Source organism: Haemaphysalis longicornis, unplaced genomic scaffold, assembly GCF_048455015.1.
Source record: "Haemaphysalis longicornis isolate Haplotype H1 unplaced genomic scaffold, Haemaphysalis longicornis Haplotype H1 scaffold_1, whole genome shotgun sequence".
Classification (NCBI taxonomy): domain Eukaryota; kingdom Metazoa; phylum Arthropoda; class Arachnida; order Ixodida; family Ixodidae; genus Haemaphysalis; species Haemaphysalis longicornis.
The window spans coordinates 476,343,176-476,368,740 of NW_027526203.1; the positions used below are offsets into that span (position 1 = coordinate 476,343,176).

General features: G+C 49.6%; 1 protein-coding gene across 2 annotated transcripts in view; it reads right to left on the reverse strand.

The window, feature by feature from the left end:
* Positions 1 to 19,733: 19,733 nt before the first annotated feature.
* The window catches only part of LOC144156291 (uncharacterized), a 100,601-nt gene continuing 94,769 nt past the window's right edge, over positions 19,734 to 25,565 (reverse strand). For both annotated transcript variants that reach the window (XR_013319736.1, XM_077688242.1), the window contains one exon: positions 19,734 to 19,931. Coding sequence is in view for 1 of the 2 variants with exons in the window: in XM_077688242.1 (XP_077544368.1) it covers positions 19,912 to 19,931 (20 nt within the window). In the remaining variant the exon portion in view is untranslated. The remainder of the gene's footprint in view (positions 19,932 to 25,565) is intronic.

Genomic DNA, 25,565 nt, shown 5'->3' on the forward strand with positions numbered 1-25,565 from the left:
GAGGGCCATAAAGGTCCAAAACAACCCTGGCTTTGGCTCAGCCACCCGGATGCCCTTTTCCCTGGGCACCGCTAAGCCACGCACAGCCGGGGCGTGGGCGGGTCCAACCCACATGGGCTAGGGGTCCGCGGTGTCGCCACTACCATCACCTTGAACACACAAGGTGTCCCTGCGGGGTGTGGCAACGGAAACGAACGTAGTCTACAAAGCTTCAAAGCTGCGTCACTGGTCGGCGACTCTTGACTCGTTTCGTTTTTGAATATGGCAATCTTAAGTGTGAACCGCATGGAGCGTTTTTGCACGCGATTCGTGCGCGTCGGCGTTGCGCGTGCGATTTTTTCACGCGCAGACGAGGGGGAGCTGTGATTGGCTTCTGAAGTTGAGGAAGAAAGCCTCGGTGAAACCGTAACTGAATTTTTTGCCTATTTGCCTATATCGGGCAACAAAACGGGTATGCACAGTTTGTTTATCAAGGCTCCAAATATATAAGTACACACACAACACACTTTTTTTAAATCGCTTGAGGACTTCCGCTAGGGGGCTGAACAGAGCGGTCGTGTTTCAAACGCGCTCCAACTTTAATGCTAATAAGAGAGGTGAAATTAGTTGATATCGGAAAGTTTAGTTCCAGAAGGTCTGGGAGGTCGTCGCGCCCACGCCGATGCCGGCATTCAAAAGGTACGATGTCTTCGGATTTTTTGGCGATTTTTCTGAGCTGATTCTACGTTCGGAGCTAAGCCTAACCGACTCGGAACGCAATACATGGCGTTGATAGGCCACTAGGCCTAATGCCGCTACAGATGGCTGAAGCAGAAATGATGCCTACGGAGACCGAGGATTCAGAGATCCTTACCACTGACGACACGGGCGAGATGTGCGTAAAGGTCACAGGAGAGGAAATGACATCGGACAATCAAGGACAGAAGGCATGGTGGACGACGGTCGGCAGCAGTAAAGAGCCAAGGGGGGAACGAGCTTTGGGATCCGTGCCCCCAGCGCGAACGGAAGCTAAGATGTTTGCAAGGAAGGCAGCGGTAGCAGCTATGATGGCAGCAAGGCTTAACACTAACCTACCGAGAGAAGACAGTAAAATTATAGTAGGACCGCGTGGCGGACTGTGCGTGGCGAAGACCCCGCTCCCGGCCATCGACACAGCTATCACCAAGGCAGCAGGCATACCCATAACCGATACGGAGAAAGACGCTTTCGTGGCAAACAAGGAACAGAACATTATCATCGTGAGTACACCGGACCATGCCCGTGAATGCAAATATTCGATTATTAAGGAGATCGAGATCAGCGGAAAGAAGTACGAGGTGAGAGCGTACGCGACAGTACCCGAGGGCACGACGAAGGGCTTTATACGAAACACGCCGCTAGACTACTCGCAAGAGACGATTTTGGCCAAGCTGATCACGGATAGTAACCCAACGGTATAGAAGCTAGGAGGATCGGCAACACCCCAACCATCATTATCGCCTTCGAAGGAGAACGGGTACCAAGACAAGTGTACTACGGTTCCAATACCCTACAGTGCAGCTTATGCCGGAAGCGCTGCACGACGTGATTTCTGCACGGCGTGTGGTGAAGTCGGGAACCGGAGAGTTGTCAGTTCAACACCGAACGTGCGGGTGTGTTCCGACGGCGGGATGAATTTGAATTTGAATTTTATTGGTGCAGCAGCCAAATTTGGCTATAGTGCGCCAAACACAAGGTAATATATTTTGAACACACTGCGGTAAAAGTCTCATGCAAAAATGACGTAACATGGTAAAATCAAAGTTTCTCTAAAAGCGTGATGGCACTCAAAAATTTAAAAACCTTTTCCAAGGGAACTAGGGGTTCATCGCCTAGTAGTAAAACAGGGTGCAATGGAATTTGAAATTTATAAAAGTGGGAAAAAAATTCACGACACTTCTTTTCGTAACTAGGACACTCGATAAGTATGTGTATTACTGTAAGGCGCTTTCCACATTGCTCACATTCTGGTGGGTCTTCTCCCAGCAATAGGAAGTCATGGGTCAAGCGCGTGTGCCCAATTCTTAGGCGACATAACACCACCTCTACAAATCTTTCTTTATGTCTGTAGCTCTGCCACTCTCTCAGGTGCGGCTTCACGAGGTGGAGCTTGTTTTCCGACGGCGGGATGAAGAATCCAAAGGAGGGACACAACGTGTTATGTCAGCCAAAGTGCAAGTTGTGTAACGCCCCCTCCCCACCGGGAGCAATGGTTGCAAGAATAGATACAAGACACCTTACGTGGTGATCAAAAGAAGATGGGAAAGGAGGGAAGCTGAAGAAGGACTGCACAGGAAAAAAGAGGAGGACCTTGCGCCTAGCAGTTTCCCAGAACTTGAAATTGCTTCGTCCACCAAGAATCAGGGAAGACAACCACGCTCGCTGAGCAGAAGATCGGAACGAAGTACAGGTAATAGGAGAGACAAAAGCAGTGACAGATCTAAATCAAAGGACAGAGTCTGCTGGAGCCAGGTCGTCCAAAACGAAGCTGGAAAAAGGGAATCTACGAAGCTTTCCGCCACACCGAACAACCACAAAGCACGTCAAGACAAGGCGACACAAAATGAAGTGGACGTACTCCGCGAAGAGAACGCAGAGTTACGCAGAACAATCGGAAGCATGGCTGAACAAAATGATCAGTCAGCAGCTACAAGCTCAGCAAGTACAACAGGCAAGTTAAATACGACACCTGCAGCAAGGGCAACAAGGACAGCTACAATAACAGCCATATCAAGTGCTAGAGGAGCAGCAAGCCGAGCCGATGAATGAAGACGTGGGAACTAACAGAAAGAAGCAACAAGCATAAGGGGCTCGTAACCATTACCAAAGAGAAGGGCCATCGAAAGCCTAAAGGAACGCAAACTAGTAGACAGGGTGGAAAGTTACAAGATACGGTGGCAAGCCCAGTACAGTCGTTCAACAGCTTCAAAAAAGAGATCCCCGAAGATTTCGTGGCAACAGTCAAGCAAAGTGTGGAAATAGTCATACAACAGAAGGTTACGCCGGCCCTGCAGCAGAATATCAGCACGACACGACCGTCCAGCAATACGTGCCGCCAGTGGTACAGCAGCACATGGCTGCAGCCGTACAACAAATAAGGGAGGATTTAGGCCTCAATACTGCTGCCGTACCACAGATAAGAGATGAAGTACGTCTTAGCATGTCCCCAAGCACAGTAGATGACAAGACCCTGGTCATCTGGCAGTGGAACTGCCATGGTTTCCATAGCAAGAAGGCAATACTCCAAGTACAAACCATGAAGTCAACCAGAAAGCCAGACATAATAGTACTACAGGAGACCCTAAACGAGGACGCACGGTTACCGGGATACAGTGTGCACGCCTGTCCTCTGAGTCGAGCAATCAACGGCTCAGGAAGGGGAATATGTACCTTGATAAGGAAAGGAATATGCTATGAAGAAAGGGAGGGACATCGGCCGAGCACATCATCACAGCTGGTCGTCGGAAAGAAGAGGAAACAGGGTATGCAATATAGCAGGACACAACGCCAACCTCATTGTTTGCGGTGACCTCAATGCTCATCCCAGGGAGTGGGGATACGACGAGTCCGATTAGGGAGAGACCTCCTGGAGGCCACCCAGGAAGAAAACCTCATCCGAATCACGGGCCCCGCACAACCAACGCGAACCGGCTCCATAAGAGACAGACACCCAACGCCAGACCTTAATTTCGTCAGGGTTACCAGCAATAGCAGACTTCCAACATGGTCCAATACAGGCCTCGATCTCGGCAGCGACCATTACATTGTAGAAATAAAGGTCCCCGTCGAAGAGAAGCCGCTAGAGAAGCGATCCACAAGCTGACGAATTGGGGTCTATATCGCACCCTATTACCGGTGGAAGAAGAAATCTAGGATATAGACGCATGGACAAGTAAAATAATGCAAAGCGCAAAGGCCGCAACTAAGGAAATCGAGATGGTACCGGAGATTGAGAAAATCGACAACCGCCTAGCACACATGGTAGAAGCGAAGCTATCCATCCACAAAAGGTGGAAACAGCAACGTAACGACCTAAAGTTAAGGCAGAAGGTCGCCGACCTCAACCGTGCAATCCAGAAACACCGCACTGCGCTCTGCCGACAACAGTGGACAGAGATCTGCAATGCAGCAGACGGTCAACTGCATGTGGGCAAGACGTGTCTTCTTTGCTGGGTTTTTTTGGCGCAAGGGCATCTAAGGCTAAGAGCGCCATTGCTATGATCAGGTAAAAATGTGTTGACGAAATGAGTGCAAATAGTGCATAAAATTACTTCAGTGTAAAGGGCCGGATCAAAAAGATGAGTGAGGAGCATGATGAGGCATGGAATGAGCTAACGGTGTATAGGGCCATGGTAAACAGTACACTACGGATGAACAAGGTAATGAGGTGAATGGGAATGCTACTTTCTAAAACAAAGCTGCTTTAAAAAACCGATATCATTTAGGTATTCTAAAACTCTGCTGAAATCGAACACAGGACAATCTGATAAAAACACTGCAATGGGCCGTGGCATATTCTTACGGTACATTTCCAGGAAATAGCGTCTCCTTTCCGGTTCCATGGCCGAGCACTCAACCAAAACATGGAGGACTGAAAGACCCTTGCAACATCTGGCGAAGTTTGGCGGCTGGTCACCAGTCAGGAGGTAGGAATGCGTGCCATGTGTGTGTCCTATTCGTAGTCTGCATCGCCAGACCTCAAAGGCCCGGCTTTTTTCCCTGGCAGCTGATCGGCCAATTATAGGCTGTACCAAGTGAAGCTTGTTGTTTACTTCTCCGTTCCATTCTTTCTGCCAGCGCTGAAGGAATACGTGTTTTACTGCTGGTTTCATATCCAGGTAAGGTACTTGCGTGATGTCAGTACTGGTTCTTTCAGCTGCTCTGGTGGCAGCCTGGTCGGCTTCTTCGTTGCCAGCTATGCCACAATGGCCAGGAACCCAGCACACTATAATTTCTAAATTTAGCTGGTGTGCTTTGCACAGAGCTTTATGAAGGGCAGTAAATGTGGGCTTCTTGGTGCCCTTTCCCGTGGACAGGGCCGTGACAATGCTGAGTGAGCTTGTGAAGATAACAGACTTGTGTGTTTTGCTGGTGATAATGTGGTCCACAGCCAGATATACTCTGTGTGCTTCTGCTGTAAATATGGTGGTTTTTATGCATTGTTTTTGCTATTGAAAGATGCTGTCCAACAGCTGCACAGGCCACAGCTGATTTGGTCTTCGATGTATCAGTGAAAAACTGAGCAGCCTTGTACTTGTCTTGAAGGAATGCGAAGTGCTGTTTGACTTCCAATAGTGAGCCTTTCCTGTCTACTTGACTAAATGAGGTGCCGCATGATATGATGCTCGTATCCCAGGGAGCCACGCGTTCATTTGGGGTCATTTTGAGGGTGTCATCAAACGAGATGGATAGTTTTGTAGAGATGGAATTGATCACCAGTGGAAACGGTTGAGCTAAGGAAGGTCGAGTTGAAAAGAGCAGCATTCTTGAGTTACCTCTTATCAGGGAGTCACACGGGTGCTCGGGCTGTGACGTAACCTTCAGATCATAGGTAATACCAATAAAAGTTCGCTGGTACTCCAAAGATCAACAGTCTGATTGAGCATAGAGGCTCAGTACTGGACTAGTGCAGAAGGCACCTGTGGCCAACCTGATGCCCAGATTGTGGATAGGATCAAGCATTTTCAGTGCAGTGTTAGAGGCTGACCCGTAAACTACACATCCATAATCTAGGCGGGGCAAAACAAGACTTTTGTACAGGTGTAGTAAACACTTCTTGTCAGTCCCCCATTTCATGTGTGCTAGTATCTTAAGCACACTTATTGACTTCAAACACTTCAGTTTCAGATGCTTCAGGGGGGGGGGGGTGAACGAGAGTCTCGAGTCAAAGATCAATCCGAGAAACATATGTTCTGTTTTAACAGGAAGCAGTTGTCCATTTAAGTAGATTTCTGGTGCAGGGGCAATGCCCCCTTTTTCGATCGAGAATAGTACACAGGCACTTTTTGAAGGGTTAAACTTGAAGCCATTCTCATCTGCCCATTTGGAGAGCTTATTCACTGATAGCTGAATTTGGCGTTCGCAAAAAGAGAGATTGCAGGACTTGAAGCCAATCTGCACATCGTCAACATAAACAGAATAAAACATGGTTGGGGGAAGTACATTGCGTCGGGAAGTCATTTTTACAATGAAAAGTGTGCAGCTCAGCACACCTCCCTGTGGCACCCCTGTCTCTTGTGTAAATGGCTTAGACAGAATGCTGCCTATTCCCAGACGAAATGTCCGATCAGAGAGGTAGCTTTCAATTGTTTTTAGCATATTTCCTTGTATTCCAAGGGCACAAAGATATCTCAATATACCAAACCGCCAAGTAAAATCATCGGCCTTTTCAAGGCCAATGAATACAGACAAAAAGTACTGTTTATGCGCGAACGCATATCTTATTTGGGAATCCAAGCATACAAGTTGGTCAAGCGTGGATTTTTGTTCTCGGAAGCCACATTGGAATGAATCCAGGAGCCTTTTTGTTTCTAGAAAATGCATTAATCTTCGGTTGATCATTTTTTCATATACTTTGCCCAAACAGCTAGTCAGAGCTATAGGTCTGTAGCTCGAGGTAACACCTCGGTCCTTCCCTTCCTTAAATACTGGAACAACAATGGTCTCTTTCAGCCTTGGAGGGATATATTCATTGTTCCAGATCCTATTAAAAAGTGATAGTAATGCAAGTTCAGTTTCTGATCTGATGATCTGATTGTAGGGTTTAACGCGCCGACGCAACGCAGGCGATGAGGCGCGCCGTAGTGGAGAGCTCCGGATTAATTTCGACCACCTGGGGATCTTTAACGTGCGCCGAAATCTCGTACACACGGGCGTTTTTGCTTTTCGCCTCCATCAGAAAAGCGGCCGCCGCGGCCGGTAATCGAACCCGCGACCTCGTGCTCAGCAGCGCAACGCCTTAGCCACTGAGCCACCGCGGCGGGTAAGTTCAGTTTCTGGGTGCAAGTTCTTGATCATTTAAAAGTGAATATTATCAGGCCCAGGTGCTGCTTTACCAAGTGTGTTTAGGCAAGCTTTGAACTCAGCAATAAAAAACTCAGCATTATATGCCTCACTTGGAGGTGATTTACGGTGAAGTTGCAGTTTTTCTTCCCTACGTTTCAATTTAAGAAACTTGGCTGAATAGTGCGCTGCACTTGAAACCGATTCAAAGTATGCTTCCAGTGCATCCGCCTGATCTTCCAGAGTGCCACCAGCATTATCAACTAGAGGGCGGGGGCAAGTCTGCTGCCCTTGCAGTTTGCGTATCCTATTCCATACTTTATTTTGGTCGGTGTAAGAGTTAATGCCCTGTATGTACTTCTCCCAACTCTCACTTTTTACTATCCGTTTCACTCTTCTCGATTGGGATTTGAGGCGTTTGAAGTTTATGTAGTTTTCAGTCGTGGGAGAGTTACGGAAAAGGCCCCATGGTGCATTTTGTCTCTTCCTATCACTTTGGCAGTCCTGATTCCACCAAGCAGTCGGCTTTCTTTTTGGGTTACCTGAACTTTGTGGGATACATTCACTATCGGCTTCAATTATGTGCTTTTCGATAAAGGAAAGTGTGCTGTCGATGTCCAGTGAACCTACATAGTCACGTGGAAGACAGGTGAGCTGTCGAAACTTTTTCCAGTCAGCAGACCCCATCCTGCATCGTGGTACACTGTTCTGCCCATGTGTCGACACTACCGTTTCTTTTAGCGCGATTGGAAAGTGGTCGCTTCCATAAGGGTCATTCAGGACGTGCCAGTCCAATAGTGGGAATAGAGTAGCGGTGCAGAGAGCTAAGTCAACAGATGAGGATGTTTTGTGCGTGAAACTAAAGTATGTGGACTTCTTTTTGTTCAATATGCAAGCTCCAGTGGAGACTAGTAACTTTCCTATCATACGCCCTCTTCAATCATAGTTTTCGCAGCCCCAGAGAGGATGTTGGGCATTGTAGTCTCCTGCTATTATGTACGGTTCTGGGAGCTGGTCCGTTAGATTTTCAAACTCAGATTTCTGTAGTCGCTTGTCTGGGGGAATGTAAATGTAACATATTGTTATTAGTCGCTGCAACCATACAACTCTCACGGCTGCAGCCTCTAGTTCAGTCCAGAGTTTAACTTCCTTAGCTGTAGTTGACCTTTGAAGGATAATAGCCACACCACCCGATGGTTGGTTGGTGTTTTGCCTGTCCTTTCTGTATGTGATGTACTGGGGTAAAAAGCCTGTGTGTTTGCTGCTTAAGTGGGTTTCTTGGAGACGCACTACCAGAGGTGCATGCTCCCAGAGCAACTTCTTAACATCATCCAAGTTTTTCTAGAAGCCCTCTGCAGTTCCACTGCAGTACACTACGAAAAGCTATTGCTAGTATTTAGACGTTTGTTAGTAGAGACAGGCTCAGCTTGTTAGCTGCCAGAGCCTTTTCCAGCAGGAGACACCCTAGGGAGCTCTGCTTTTTGATCAGTTCCTGAGAGTTCGTACGCTGCACGGGTTTGTGGCTATTCTTCGGCGTGATTGACGCAGAGGATGGCTCACTTCTGTCCATAGCCTCCACAGAAGGCTTCTTTGTTGACGGTTTCAGACCTGGGGCCTTGGCAGGCCTCCGGTTCTCCTGCGAGGGTACGGCTGTCTCAGTGATGTTAGTCTGCTGTGCAGACCGCGAGGCTGCAGCTGACACGTTGGTCGTTTTCAGGCCATCGTTTCCTTGGGGTGCAGCAGGTGGTGCTGTTTGCACCTGGGGGGCTGAAGATGTCTCCTCAGGCCCTCTCAACGAGGTCCCTGATTGGACAGTTGCCGCACGTGGCGCCGCCCCCTGACGCGCCACGTCGGCGTATGCTATCTTATGCGTGATAGCAAGACGCCTGCGTGCTTCGGGGTAAGAGATGTTTTCTTTTACATTCAGCGCAATTATTTCTTTTTCTTTTTTCCATTGCTGGCATGAGCGTGAGTATGCAGCATGGTCACCGCTGCAGTTGACGCAGAGTGGTGTGGCAGCGCAGCTTTCCGACACATGGTCGGTTTTGCCGCATCTTGCACACGTCTGCTCACCCCCGCAGCTCTGTGATCCGTGGCCGAACTTCTGACATATATAGCAGCGGCGCGGATTGGGGATGTAAGGTCTGACTCGGATTTTCACGTAACCAGCTTCTACGGTCTCCGGGAGGACCGTTCTGCCAAAGGTGAGAACAATGTGCTTGGTGGGGATTTCTTTGTTTTCGTGGCGGATGACTATCCGCTGAACTTTGATGACATTTTGCTCATGAAAGCCTTCAAGGAGTTCATTTTCAATGAGGTCTAGGAGGTCTGCTTCACTGATAACACCACGCACGGTGTTCATGGAGCGGTGAGGACTGACAGTAACAGCGGTGTCACCAATTTTGTCAACTTTGAGGAGCTTGTCACATTGAGTCTTATCTTTAACTTCAATCAGCAGGTCACCATTGGACATTTTTTGTGCCTTGTAGCCAGCCCCAATGAGGTTCGACAGAGATTTGGACACAAGAAATGGTGACATCTTTCACATTGTTGTGTTCTCATTTTCCGAGTGCATCACGTGAAAGCGTGGAAAACACTCTAGCCTCTTTGAAGGAAAAAATTCAAAGGTGGTTGCCTTGGTGCGCCCCCTTTTAAGAGAGCGATTCATGAAAAGGGATTTGGAGATGCCATATAACAAGTATGTGTTCGGTGGCAAGGCCCGTCGCCCACCACCCAGCCCAACAAGGGAACGTGGCTTTTTCAGCACACGCTAACCGTACCTTGCCACTATAACCCTATGCTTGAAATCAAGAGTGATGTCTTTGCACAGGGTTAACCCTCGCCGCCTGGAGAAGCATGGAAGTAAAGAAGGAAGGAGATGACAGGACAGGGTTAGGAAAGACGATAGGAAAGCAAAAGAATGAAGAAGAGGACAGGAAAAGGCGACTGGCTGATTCCCCCCAGGTCGGGTCAGACTGGGGGCACCGTCTACAAAAAGCGGGGGCCGAAGTGGTGTGTTGCCTCTGCCAGGGGGCCACGAAGGTCCAAAACAACCCTGGCTTTGGCTCAACCACCAGGATGCCCTTTTCCCGGACACGGCAAAGCCACGCACAGCCGAGGGCGTGGGTGGGTCCAACCCACATGGGCTCGGGGTCCGCGGTGTCGCCACTACTGTCACCTTGAAACGCAAGGTGCCCCTGCGGGGAAGGCAAGACGTGGGCGTTAGTGCGTCACCGGCTGGACGAGACCAAAACCAAATCTCGCCAACGTGACAACTTAAGCAAAGTGTTGAACAAGGCAATAAGAGAGCTAGGACAGCAAGAGATGTACAAGCAGATTGGTAACAAATATCTACTCGCCAACCCCGAGGAAAGCCACCCCGACTAATGGGGACCGGCCAACGACAAGCTAGACAGGGACATTGAAGTCTGGGAGGTTCACACGGCGGTTTAGGAATTGAACTGCCGCTCAGCATCCGGCCCGGTACGGGTAACAAACAAGGTGCTCAAACACCTCAACGAACCGGCGATTGCCAGCCTTACGGCCCTGTGCAACAGGTGCTGGAAGGAAGGAAAACTACCAAAAAATGAAAAACGGCAAAGGCCATTCTAATCCCAAAACCAGGCAAACCACTCGGCATCAAGGACTTACGCCCAATCTCCCTGACATCGTGCGTGGGGAAGGTGCTGGAACACGTACTCATGAATCAATGACAAACGTACCTAAAGGAGAACGACCTATATCTGGACTCTATGATCGGTTTCAGAAGCAAATTGAGTACTCAAGACGCTAGATACAAATCAGGGCGGAAATCAATGACAACGAGACAAAGGACAGCAAGAACATACTTGGTCTGGATTTGCAGAGTGTCTTCGACAAAGTGAAGCACTCTGCCATCCTTTTCCAGATACGCGCCCTGCGGATGGGAGCCTAGACGTACAACTACGCACGCGACTTCCTCTTGGAGCGCATCGCACAGATACAAGCAAGTGACCACACCCTCGAAGAAAGGAAGCTAGGAAGTGTAAGAACTCCCCAAGGGTCGGGGATTTCACCATTACTCTTCAACCCTGTAATGATTGTCCTCGCAAGACGACTGGAAACAGTACCTGAAGTAATACATACGACATACGCGGATGACATTACACTGTGGGTGCCAGGCGGATGCGACGGACACATCGAATCCTCCCTGCAACAAGCGGTAGAATCCATAGAAGATCAACTGCAAGGAACGGGCCTGGTCTGCTCCCCCAGTAAATCAGAACTACTGATTATTCCACCGACAACGCGACTCAAACAAGAGAGCAATATCAAGCTACGAACTAACAACGGGCAAACGATCCCTAAGGTCACAAATATCAGAGTGCTAAGAACCATAGAAACGAGGAGACAGTCACCCGTCTCATTGGTAAAGTCGTGGCATCTACGCAGCTCATTAAGCGAGTTGCAAATAGAAGATCTGGTAGCGAGAGGACAGCCTGCTACGGCTGATCCAATCCTTCGCAATCAGCCACATTGCTTACGCCACGGCTTTTTACGAATGACTACTACACCAAAGCAACGGTCTGAACGGTGCCATACGGAAGACATACAAAAGCAGCTATCAGTGTCCTCGATCTGGCAAACACTGAGAAGCTCCTAGAGCTCGGTATCCACAACACACCGGAGGAAATCAGTGAAGCCGACACAGTAGCACCAATCGAGCGCCTCAAGGGATTCAAGACTGGCAGATCCGTCCTTGCCAAACTAGGACTGCAAACGGTATCAAACACTCGGCACCTAAACAAGCAAGAGGATATTCTGGCTGACATCAGGAATGGAACCATGGTCCATTCTATCCCCGAAACACGGAAAGAAGAGTGCGCCAGACCAAAAGTCATGCTAGAACAACATTCGAACGTGCCCGGCATCAGATTTGCGGACGCAGTCGAGTACAGTGACCGTAGATGCTTCACGGCTATGGTCATTGATGCAAAGACCGGGGAAACAATAACAGCAGCCAGCATCACAACACGCGAGGCGCAGAATGCCAAGAAGCTGGCCATCGCCGACCCGGAAACAACAGCAGTGCTGTGTGACTCAATGGGCGCAGTGCGTAACTTTGCCAAAGGCCGAATGTGCAGTGGAGCAGTGTGGGTGCTCACCGCGGTGAACCTTAACAAACGACGGATAACAGTGAAGTGGTTCCCCACCCATGCAGGAAACGATGCGTCAGAGACAATGGCCGACCACAACGAGACGGCTAATACTGTAGCGCTGGAATTTGCAGGCCGCGCGACAGTAATGGATTCATCTGCAGAGTGGTGGATGGAGTCCAAGGATAGGTTCGACACCTTTGAAGGTGTAACCAAGTATTACAGAAACAATAGATGGGTGATGGCACCGCCACACCCCGAGCTAACTAGGGAGCAAGCATCAATATTCAGACAATTGCAGACCAATTCATTACTGATCCCGGTCATAATGCCACACATATCACCAGAACTATTCCCAGATGACACGTGTGTGTTGTGCAACAACGACAGAGCGACTGCTGCCCATTTATTGTGGGACTGTGAGGTGAGACCAGTAGAGGCTTCAACCAGGACAGACCTCCCGCCGTGGTATCAAGACGTCAGGCGAAGTTGCAACAAGGAGGACCAATTTTCAGCTGTCCAGCAGATCCTGTCGGCCCTCGAACGGCAGTACCGGAGTGAAAGCTGCGGGGCGTCATCCTCCCTCCGGGGAACAGGGCGACCACCACCGCAGTGAGTAGCGACGGTGACCGTCTAGTAGAGGGGCCAAAGGACAGACGAGTGGCTACGTCCGAGCGTAGTGGCAACACTACGTCTGTTGCAGGCATTTAATAAAGTCCTTTTCACTCACTCACTCACTCACTCACTCACTCACTCAAGTCGCTTCACGACCCCTTTAAGGTGTGGTGAGCGCGTGAATTTTGTGCTGTGCCATTTCTTTCGTGGGGAGTAGGGTATAAGACTGAAATTGGGTATATTTTTACTCAAGGCGATTCCTGTTCGGAAGTTTTTGACACTGTTTCTGTTTAAGTACATTGCTGAGCTTTCCGGCTGCGGCAAATGGCGACAGTTTTCTCAGAGGTTTCTGAGGGACACCAAATTTCATCACTGCGAATCTCAGGAAAGTCGTTTTATATTAGTTAAAAGGTTGGTCGGATGGCTCGAGCTTTGCACTGAGGCATTTGCTTCGGTACGTGCTTGTTTAGGATTGCGATAAGGGTGAATTCTTCTGACCAATAATAACTGACAGTGTTCGGCAGCGCTCCTCTTGGGAGCCCAACAAGGAACGTGTCTTTGCCCTGCTAACCGTAAAACGCTACTGTAACCCCTCATAACGAAGGCTGATTGAGTACAGCTTCCCGCTCCCACTGCAACAGCGTTTGCATCCAAAGTTCAAGCAACTCCAAGGACACCGCCTCTCGGGAAAGTTAAAAAACAAATGGTTTTTGCACTTTCGTCTCTTTCGCCGCTGTTTCTGTTTGCATTTGTTTCACTTATTGAAATTTTTCACTGGAACCTTTTCAAATACAACGGTGTTTTGCATGTTTCCGCACACACCTTTCTGCATTGGTTGTAAAAACACACTGCAATGCATCAATGAGCACCGCCGAGTTCTAGGTGTTCTATAGAAAGTTTTGTTTACGGATTACCGCTGTTACATTGGCAAAGGCATCCCCGTACCGAGCTCCGTCGCCTGCGTCACGTAGTGGACGTGGTAGCACCATATGGTGGTCGAGTGTCGAGCAGAATGGCTGCCCTGGTGTTAACGACAAGGAGCCGAGGGCAAAACTTAACTGCTTTACTGTATTAAAGAACAGCACAGCGACGATACACGAAATGCACGGAGTCGACGGGCAGAGCGGCGCTCTCAGTTCAGCCCCCAATGTCAACTGATACCCTAGTTACACGGGCACACTCAAACATAGATAAAGGAGCCTTGAAGAGAAAATACAACTTCGTTTAATTTGAAAGAACTAGGATTCAGTATCTCCCTCAGCTCCATTACAGCCACAAAAGATGTTTTTTTAACGAAAAAAAGCAAGAAGTATTTAAAACCTTTCAAATTTTGCGCCACAGTGACGTGTTATGAGCAAGAATGACGTCATACGGGTCAACAATAATAGATAATTTTCAGTGCGTTAACTGCACGTTAGCATTCAAGTGATGCGGTCAAATGGAACTAGAGGCCCCATTACAGACGTCCAGTCGTGTCGTCGCGACAGGTCAGTTATGCGGCCGCCAATCGTACAAACAAGGTTCCGTGACGTCATAGAAAAGTTGCGAGAAATTGGCTAGGGGGTCGCGACTGCTTCACACGTTTTCTTTAATATCTCCGTTATTTGTTCGAAGATTGAGATGATATTGGTATCATTTTTATCGGGACTAAGCAGTCTTTCTAATAAACCCAACTTGTATTTTGTCTTCATGGCTCCTTTAAGCAAACCGTGGGTAGACAAAACCGCAGTTTGCTGCGCTACACGGCAGACGAAACTGCGGTTATCCCGCTAAACATGGTTAACGCAAACCGAGCTTGTCCACATCAATTCGGTCACGCTAACTGCAGTCGCCGCAGCCGCAGTGTTCAAAATCGCGCAAGTCAGTTCGGACGCCAGTGGCGGCGCATCAGCGGAGGCGAAAAAAAAAAAAATATCGGAAAAAAAAAGGAAACGCGGTTGCCCCACTTTCAAAGCTGTCCCCAAGAAAAGCTTGCGTTCTTTGCGTCGCTCTCGCAGTCAGTGAGACTGCCCGTGACCACGACTGAAGCGAAGGAAGCGGCTCGTTTTCCGATCTACCCGATAAAATACGACCACAGCTCTGCTAAAATTGAAAATTCCGTGCGTCGTTCGCCAAAAAAAAAAAAAAAAAGAAAGGTTAAAGCAGGCAAACATAACGCGTTTTCAGCACTCGGAAACGATCCGCGCGCACGCTGGCCGTGCCTGTAAACATGCCGGCGCGTCTGCTGCCTGCCCGGCCCTGGAAGTGGCTCGAACTGCCCAAATCACGGCAGCAACAGCTTGTCGCCGTACTTCGAAATCAATCTGATCGCAGAAAACAAGTTCTACATGCGAGAAAGTGGTTGTTAGTGCGGTGAAAAAATGTGCTAAGGATTGTAATTCGCTGTTGATAGCGGCGGTCAAATATCCATCGCGAAAGTTCCCAACACCGAGCCGGCCCGAGAAACCCAAGCTGGTTGCGAGCTGTTGGCGAAGCCCCTCTCCAAAAAACTCGCCGCGCGCGAGTGCGGTGCGTTTATGTCTCAAGCAACTGTTTTAAAGATATTTCCTTTTGTCTAGACTGTTTTACTTTTGTTTTTTTATCGTGAGGTTAAAAATTAGCAGTGGCTTAGCTCGGCTATGCCAGGATATACGTAGCGTGTGCTAAGGTTCAGCAATCCAATCCAATCCAGTCCAGTCCAGTCACTGCTCCTCACGCATGCGTAGCACGGCTCGCCAGGAGCCTCGCGAAACGGCTATCAAGCAGCTTCGGAGCAGCGTCAGACTTGGCTACTGCGCAACGGAGGCGCACAGCTGGGCTCGCGCCGGCGCCAGTGCGTCTGCCCCGGTATGATGTCACTCCTCTGGAATGCGCAGACCGGCGAATGTGCAGACCCAATTCTCTACACATCCGTACTCCAATTGGATTGGATTTGCAATCCAATACAACTCATTTTAAGCCAATCCAATACAATGCTCCTCGCGCTTGCGCAGCCCGACCCTTCAGGGTCCACGCAAAACTGTTCAACCCACTGATCTCCACTAGAGTTGCTGGATGGCGCTTCGAGCTCTCCGGCGCACGGCCGCCGGAAGTTCGCGCGCTCGTCCCGGAAGTCAGGCCGTTCCAGCATAGCGCATGCTACGCATGGGCTGGTTTCGCACGCATTCCGCCAAAAATGCCTGCTTGTTGCGCCGTCAACTGCACAAGCAGACCAGAGTAGTCGTCTGGGAAGACGTTTCACTTGGAAGTATTACAATATTCGGTACGACGTGCGTGATACGCAGCGAAACGCAAATGTCATATCAGTTTCGTTTTTAAGCTGTAGCTCTTGTTACGCAGATTCCCTCGCTCTAAGCCGGATTTATACCGGCGTTGGGTGGCAAACTTATACCCTAGTTACACGGCGAAAGTAACCAGTTAAGTTTAACCGTGGTTACTAAACTTTAACCGCGGTTATCGCAAACTGCGGTTTTGGATGTTACACGCGAAATTGCAAGTTTGGTGACCGGAGTCACTTGATTATGAGCGCAACAAATATAAATGCACACTTTTAACTTCACGATAAAAAACAAAAGAGAAGCAGTGTAGACAAAAAGAAATATCGTTAAAGCATTCGCTTCTGACACAAACGCAACGCACTCGTGCGCGGCGAGAAGAGGGGCTTCCCCAACAGCTCGCAACCGGCTTGGTTTGCTTAGGTCTGTTCGGTGTTGGGAACTTTCAGCTTAGCACAATTTTTCGCCGCAGTAACATCCATTTTCTCACATGCGGAAGTTCTTTTCCGCGATCAAATTGATTTCGAAGAGCGGCGATGCGATAAGCTGTTGCTGCCGTGGTCTGGGCCGGTTCGGGCCGCAAGCAGTGCCGTGCGGGCAGGCGCGCCGGCGTGTTTACAGGCACGGCCGACGCGCGCGCCGATCGTTTCCGAGTGCTGAAAACGCTTCAAGATTGCCTGCTATATCCATTTTTGGCGGACGACGCGCGGAATTTACAAATTTAGCACGGCTTTTGTCGTAGTTGATCGGGCGGATCGGGAAACGAGCCGCTGCTGACGGGCAGTCGCGCTGATTGCGAGAGCGATGCTAAGAACGCAAGCGCGTCTTGGGGACAGCTTTGGGGCGCCCGCTGTTAAATGCAGAGCATTTCTCTAACTCACGATGTCACCCGCCGTTGTCGGCGTGCCTCGGCGTCCGCAACAGCCGTTCCAGGTGCGCCCTCTCCCCCACTCCTCCTCTCCCGCATCACGCTACCCTCCTCGCTCTCAACAACAGGTCCGCACCCCTCCCCCTACATTATATAAAAAAATAATACTTACCGGCGCCTGGTTTCGATCCCACGACCCTGCGGGCGGAACGCAAGGTACATGGTGCTCTACTCACTGCGCCACAAAGCCGACACAGAATGGAAGGCTACGAACGCGCCTTATATCCTTGACTCATTCAAACTACGTCAAGAAGCTGCTGATACAACGCATTCACTACCACCAACTCCCCAAACACTAAACGTTAACGCAATACACCCACCCCCTCTGCGACGCATTTACTCGAGTCCCCCTCGCGGGGAGATGGGCCCTTTTTTGAGAACCTTCGTCTTTTCCGAACGCCAGGTGATTTTTTTTTCGCCTCCGCTGATGCGCCGCCACTTGCGTCCGAACTGAATTGTGTGATTTTGAGCACTGCGGCTGCGGAAACTGTGGTTAGCGTGACCGAACTGGCCAAGCTCAGTTTGCGTTAACCATCGTTAGCGACGTAACCGCAGTTTCGTCTGTCGTGTAACGCAGCAAACTGTGGTTTTGTCTAACCACGCTTTTCCTTGGTTAACTGTGCCCGTGTAACTAGCTCTCCATTCCCAGGCGGCAGGCTCTGCAGTGACCACTTTACTGACAACTGTTTTGACAGAACGGGCGCATGAACTCGGGTACAGCCTGACGCCGTGCCCACGTTGTTTTCTTTCTAGCATAAATCCCTAGCATAAGTTTCTAGCATAAATCCCGTTAGAGCTGCGTCGTCTCCTCTCAAACCAAGACCCAAGTGACATTTTCATTCTCCTTTGAAATTAAATTCTGCTTCATATTAACGACCCATATTTCGGTATAGCATAAGTGGCGATCTGAACGCGATGTGTACAGCCAAAATGCAATAAAGTGAGAACAAAATGCCAAAATGCACCAATGGGGACGCTTATCAGCGGGTGAGAAGCGTAGCAGACGCCTGACTTCCGGGACGAGGCGTTGAACTTCCGGTGGCCGTGCGCGCGCCCGGCCGCGACAGCGGCGAAGCGCCATCCAGCAACTAAGTAGAGATCAGTGGTTCAACCTCGGCCAGTGTAGCTTACGCTACAAAATTCGTTACATTTTGTTACGCTCAAAACAACGCGATTGCTGCCACTCCACTTGGAAATTCGCCTGTAACAGCCACAACCGCAGTTCGCGATAACCGCGGTTAAAGTTTAGTAACCACGGGTAAACGCAACTGTGTTTACTTTCGCTGTGTAACTGGGGTATGATAAGAGCCACTAAAAGAGCGGAATTTGTACACAGAAGCGCCAAGGGGCTTTGCACACGGACTGAACAAAGTACAGACGCACAATAACACCCTTTTCCGATCTCGTGATAGCCGGCGCATGTTGTGTCAGAGGGGGGAGAGGAGATATCAGCGGGGGGAGTCTGTTTACAGAGTCAAGTCTCATCCAGTTTGTTTCGGATTTTGCAACTGCCGCGGCCATGAACCGGCGCCAACGAGGGCACGCGCGGCAAACACGCTCCTGATTGTCGTAACTGGCTTGAGGAGGCCGGGCTTTACCGCAATACACAAATTTCACCGCACTACACCAAACTACATTATACCAAGCGGCGCAATGAACTGTAACCCGCCAAAACTTTTAAAACATCGTGCGCTGGGATGGCTGCAAAACCGAAGTACTCGATGCTGTAGCGGGCTGTTATTGTCCATGGATTGACATTTGTCTCTCCAATTTTCTATACCTTTTAGGTGTGGAGCACCTTAGGACCTCACAATGTCCGTCCGCGTCCGTGCGCATAGCATTTACAATCGCAAAAAATCAAACAGGCACCGGCACGATTCGAGCCTGTGTCTGGTAGAACAGACGGAGTTAGTGTCAGTCGTCTTTCCCACTGGGCTACGACCGTGAGTAGGTATTTAGTACCCGAGAACCAAACGGCTTACTCCGTCGCCTTTAAGGGTGCGGAGTACATTAGGACCTCCCAATGTCCGTCCGCGTCCATCCGTGCGCACACCACCATCAAGCGATTTATGGAACAATCAAGGTGGAACTCACGGCTCAGTCGAATGACGGTTGGGGCGCAAATCGGATGTCACTCGGGGCGCTACTGTAAGTCATTTCGAGTACCCGTACTCCGCACCCTCGCCAACATCCACGGAGTGGAGATGCTGCCATTTTTTTTCCGCAAAGGCCTTTGCCGTACGAGAACAGTAGTACTTGAGGTAGAGTAGCGTTTTGTATGGATAGGTTTAGTTTGTACAGACATTGAACTGCTACAGGTGGATGTCGAGGCTCTTCACCGTGAGAACACTGGTTACTTCCTAACTATCTTTTTACCTCGCGCTGTGCCTTCAGACTTGTCTTTAAGAGGGTCAAACCTTGCTTCTAGGAAGAAACCTAAAAACAGAAAAAGAGTCGAGGCAAGAGCCGAAGGAAAGAAGGGAGTAAAGTTGATTAGACAAAGGTGAGTACACGGAAATGCGACTTGCTAGGGCCAGAGTTACCTCTGTAGAGGGGACTTGACGGTTGTCTCAGCCTTGGTTCAGCCACTACGATTCTCTTTTCCAAAACACACGGCACTAAACGCCGAAGAGTGTGGGCGCCCCTGCTGAGCTCCGGGCCGTGGTGGCGCCACTCATCGATATCTCGACTGCTCGAGGTTCTCCATGCGTGTTGTGGTGCGGCGAAGGTGAGGTGCAGCAGTCGAGAGGTTAACGTTGTGCACTGCTATAGAAGCGACACTGAACTTATGTAAATAATTTAATGGCTGAGGTATTTTATTCATAACAGTTTGAACACGAAACAGCCGATTGCAGAGACAAGCAGTCCTTTCAATTTGCCTTGAACTGCTAAACGACGAGACGTGGTGCTCAGGAAGCTCGGCTCCCTTCCGGGACCTCCAGGTCCCCATACGTAGTCTTTAAGCGATCACCCGGCTGTCTGTTGGAGAGAGATTCGAAAGTACAAATTAGCCCTATTTCTGTCTCAGGATACGAACGCAGGGAACTGCTGACATACACACACAATCCAGAAGTTTCAACAAGGAGCATCAGGGCTTGCCCGGTAAAGTGGCAGCAGCTTACTTAAGAGAGGGAAAGATAACGATAGTTAATTAAACCGGCGATGTCAGCCAACCTAAACTGCCTGGCTTGCTGCCCCGGATGAATGTGGGGAGGATGATTATTATGGTGGGGTGTACATATGTTTTTACCTAGTTAGAGGGCCTGATCAAGATTTGTGCCTTTAGGTACGCCAACAGGCTTTTCTAGAGCGAGAAAAATGCTTAGAACAACTTCAAGAACCTAATACACACTCAGTTCTAGTCCTATCATGCGGGGATCGGCCGGCCCAGATACGCTGCGAGGGACGCTCTTTCTACATTAAATCGTGCACAATGAGAGACTAGGTGATGATGATGGTGGTTTGTGTTTAATGGCGCAAGGCCGACGAGGGCAAAGAGCGCCAGAGAAGTTATTTAATGAAAAGAAGTGATTACCACAAAAGGTAGGTATAAACCTTGTAAACTGGACATAGTAAGATCAATAAAGATAATGGTGATGGCTGGTGTATAGGGCCAGATTTGATTATGCATGATAGGAGATGAGGTTTAAAAACTTCACATCTGACAAATACTTAAACACGCGTTTCACAGAAACCATGGCATCGTCACCCAGAAACAACGATGGGTGTAGGGGAATATGTTGTCTGTAGAGTTCTCTGAAGTGTTTGTGTCGTGTTGTGTCAAGTGCCTTGCATTGTATGAGTATGTGGACTACGGATAGCCCCTCCCCACACCTGCTACACAGGGGTCTTGGAGATCCCGTGAGCAGGTGGGAATGTGTTGCATGCGTGTGGCCTATCCGTAATCGAGCCAGGGTAACTTCGTTGTGTCTGTTGTGTGTGTCAGTGGTGTATGCTCCCAAGAGTGGCTTTATAATGTGTAGTTTGTTGTCAGTCTGTTGATTCCAGTGTGCTTGCCATGTTGTGCGAAGGTGTTGTCTGATGTGTGATTTGAGGTCGGTGTAGGGTATTGTTGTTATGTCAACTGTAGTTGTAAGGGCAGCAGCGGCCGCCATTCGGTCTGCGGTCTCATTACCTGGAATTCCAGAGTGCCCTGGCACCCAGCACACGGTCACCTCAAGGTTTAACGCATGCACAGAAATAATAGTACTAATGAGAGCATTGACCACATGGTTTTTAGACTTCTGTGAGGATAATGTACGCACAACACTTAAAGAATCAGTATAAATTACAGATTTCGGAATTCGACTTAGAACAATATGTTTAACTATAAGAAGTATGCCACAGGCCTCTGCCGTAAAGATACTTGTATTTCTATTCATAGTTCTGCAGACATTAAAGGTGCCACCATGCGCAGCACAGGAAACAGTTGTGGCAGTTTTTGAAGCATCCGTGTAAAATTCAGCACACTTATATTTGTGCTGCAGGGACAAGAAATGTTGCATGATCGCGCTTCTAGGCCCTCTGTTTTTCTCCACACTTGTAGAAGATACATCACATAATATCGGGCGAAGCTGCCACGGTACTAGAAGTTCAGTAGCGGAGGTTTTGATGGTGTCTGAGAACATGACATCAAGTTGCGACGCTTCTTCTCTTACTCTGAAAGCGAAGGGAGCAGAGACTGATGGACGATTAGTAAGAAGTTGAGATATGGATGTATCATAAAAAACTGATATAAAAGGATGGTGAGGCATTGATGAGATTTTAAAAGCATAAAGCAGGTCTGTGTAAGCTCGCTGACGTTCTAGGCTCCATTTGTTGCACTCTACATACAGACTTTCGACTGGACTAGTCCGAAAGGCACCACACGACAAGCGGAGCCCTAGATGAAGCACAGGGTCCAGCATTCTGAGGGATGTTTTAGTGGCTGACCCATAGACAACGCTACCATAGTCCAGTCGTGAACCTATCAAGCTGCTAAAAACACGTAAAAGAAGTTGTTTGTCAGCACCAAAAGAAATGTGCGACAGAACCTTCAGGATAGTCATTGTTTTTAAGCATTTATGTTTTAGTTGTTTTATGTGTGGGATAAATGTGAGCTTTTCGTCAAAGATTATACCTAAAAACTTGTGTTCCTTCTTTAGAGGAATCGAGACACCATTGAGATGAATGTCTGGATCCGGCCGGATGCCACGCCTCTTGGAAAACAAGACACAAGTGCACTTCCCTGGATTAAATTTAAAACCGTTGCTGTCTGCCCAACCAGCTAGCTTGTTAACACCAAGCTGGACTTGGCGCTCGCAGACAGACAGGTTACAAGACTTAAAGGATAATTGTACGTCGTCTACATAAATTGAGCAGGAAATCGATGGTGGTATCGCCTTCCGAAGAGAATTTATTTTTACAATAAACAAAGTGCAACTCAATTGATTGATTGTAGGGTTTAACGCGCCGACGCAACGCAGGCGATGAAGCGCGCCGTAGTGGAGGGCTCCGGATTAATTTTGACCACTTGGGGCGCTTTAACGTGCGCCGAAATCTCTTACACACGGGCGTTTTTGCTTTTCGCCTCCATCAGAAAAGCGGCCGCCGCAGCCGGGAGTCGAACCCGCGACCTCGGGCTCAGCAGCGCAACGCTTTAGCCACTGGGCCACCGCGGCGGGTAAAGTGCGACTCAAAACTCCACCTTGCGGCACGCCGTTTTCCTGCACATGAACCCTAGAAAGTGCAGTTCCAACTCGCACGCGAAACGTTCTTTTTCAGACAGGTAACTGACCAGCGTGTTCATCATGTAACCCGACATGCCATAGGACTTCAAGTCGCTAAGGATGCCGTACCGCCAAGCAGTATCGTACGCCTTTTCAAGATCAAAGAAGACTCATACAGTACTGCTTGTGGAAGAAAGCATCTTTGATACAAGACTCTAATGCAACGAGTTGATCGTTGGTAGATCGCCCCGCCCTGAAGCCTGCCTGGCAGCTCTCGAGAAGACCATTGTACTCTAAGAAGTACACAAGTCTCCTGTTTATCATCTTCTCGAAGAGCTTACACAGGCAGCTTGTCAGGGCAATGGGGGTGATAACTGACAGGAGAGGGAGGGTCGTTCCCTTCCTTTAGGAAAGCCACTACTATGGCCTCCAAGAGCGTGGAGGCCAAGAGCGTGGAGGACACTTTCCACGCCAAGAGCGTGGAAAGTGTCCCGAAAGAAATATTTCATTGTAGAGGTGAAGAAGTGTTTCAAGCGTGTCTGCATGTAAGTGTTGCATCATTGTGTATGAAATCCTATCTGCACCTGGAGCTGAAGGTTTACAAGTACCGAGTGCGACCTTCAGCTCATGAAGTGAAAAGGGGGTGTTATAGGACGAGTTTGACTTGTTACTGTCTCGCAAGGACTTCTCACATGATGCTTTGTGTTTAATGAAAGTGTTGGTGTAGTGTGCTGAGCTGGACACGTGTTCGAAGTGTCGTGCAAGCGTGTTGGCCCGGTTTTCGAGTGTGTCCCCTGTTGTGCTAACCAGGGGCAGGCTATGTGTCTGTTGTCCTTTTAGCTTGCGTATTCGTGTCCAGACTTTGTGAGTGTCGGTGTACGAGTTGATGGAAGTGAGGAAGGCGCGCCAACTCTCCCTTTTCGCCTCACGACGCACACGCTTCCCAAGAGCCTTTGCCCGTTTAAAGGAAATGAGATTATCTGGCGTGGGGTACCGGCGAAGGACACCCCACGCCTTGTTCTGGGCCTCTCACACCGCCTACAGTCCTCGTTCCACCAGGGCCTCCTTGGGTTGCGGGACGCACTGGAGGCCTGGGGCATGGACTTTTCGGCGGCGTCGAGTATGTGTGCCGTGACGAGTTGGGCTGCTTCCTCCCCGTGTAGGTGTTTTATGGTTGTGTGGTGTAGTTTAGATGTTTCTGCAAATGTACTCCAGTTTGCTTTGGATTCATTAAACCTGTTATGGGAAGATGGACTGCATGGGCCTTTACCTATGTACGTTAGGGAAGTGGGGAAGTGGTCACTGCCATATGGGTCCGTGCCCACGCCCCGCTCAAGACATGCAAAGAGAACTGCGGAACCAATAGCCAAGTCAAGATGCGAGTATGTATTGTGTCCTAAGTTATGGTATGTAGGCTGTTTTTTGTTGAAAAGGCATGCTCCGGAGGATGTAAGGAACTTCTCTATCAGGCGACCTCGGGCATTCGTTCTGGAGCAGCCCCAAAGGGAGTTGTGCGCATTAAGGTCGCCTGTTAGGATGTATGGTTTGGGCAGCTGGTCGGCCAGCGCCTCGAAATCAGAGCTCGAAAGTGCATGATCAGGAGGGATGTAAATGGAGCATACCGTTATCAACCTATTAAATATTATCGTACGGATCGCTACAGCCTCAAGGACAGTGTTCAGAGTGACAGGGTGGCAGGCTAAGGATTTCTGGGCGACAATTTCCACACCTCCTGAAGAGTGTGTGCAGCCAACCCTGTCCTTTCTGAATACCATGTACCTATTTAAGAAATTTGTTCGTTTAGAATTGAGGTGGGTTTCCTGGAGACACATGATACTTGGCTGATTGGCATGCAGCATCTCATACACATCGTCAAGATTTTTAAGGAGGCCTCTGCAGTTCGATTGGATGATGTTTTCATTTCCCATTATTTAAATTTAAGAATAACTGGAGTGTGTGTGTGTGATTTTGTTCATGTGTCGTCTTTCTGGGCTGTTATTCTAGGATTTCTAGGCCTTTCTGTCGGCTTGGACATCGGAGGCCGCTCCTTCGCTGCGTTGCAGGCAGGAACGGCGCGACATCCATCTCCTGGTCCGATGCCAGAAGGGTGCCCGGCGGACCAGGCCCCTCGGACTTGGCCCCCTTTCGCGAGCCCTTCATTTGAGCCGCCACTGCCGAGGGCATCCGGGAAACCAAAGGTGGCACGGGAGGTGCGGTGGCGATGGGAGCCGATGCGAGGCCCCCGGTGTCCATCCGGTCGGCACCCTCCAACGCACTGGAGGACGGGGAGGCAGAGGCGGGAGCGGCAGCGGTCCCTACAGAAGAGGTTGTCACCACAACCGCTGCTGCCTCAGCAAGCGGCGTGGCGACGGATTGGGCTGCCTGAGGCACCCCAGGGGGGGGGGGGGGGGGAGGGACCAGGTCAGACTCGCTGAACTGCGCCCCTGTGGACACCAGACGCCGCTCCGCCCCCCAGCGAGCCGCGTCGGCGTACCTCCCCAGGGGGAAAGAGGCGAACCTCTTTCGCGCCTCTGGGAAGGTGATGTTCTCAGTGACCTTCACATTAATGATCGCCTTCTCCTGCTTAAACTTCTCGCACTTTCGAGAGTAGGCGGCATGGGGTCCCTGGCAGTTGGCGCAGGTGAGGGTTGATGATGGACAATTATCAGATGGATGATGATGCTGAGCGCACTTTGCGCAGGTCAGACGACCACGGCAGGAGCTGGTTCCGTGCCCGAACCGCTGGCACTTAAAGCAGCGGCGCGGGTTTGGAATGTAGGGCCGGACATTACAATGTACAAAACCTGCATTGACGTACTCTGGGAGTGTGGACCGGTCAAAAGTAAGGATAATGTGCTTGGTCGAAACCACTTTGTCATCCCTCCTCATAGTTATGCGCCTCACA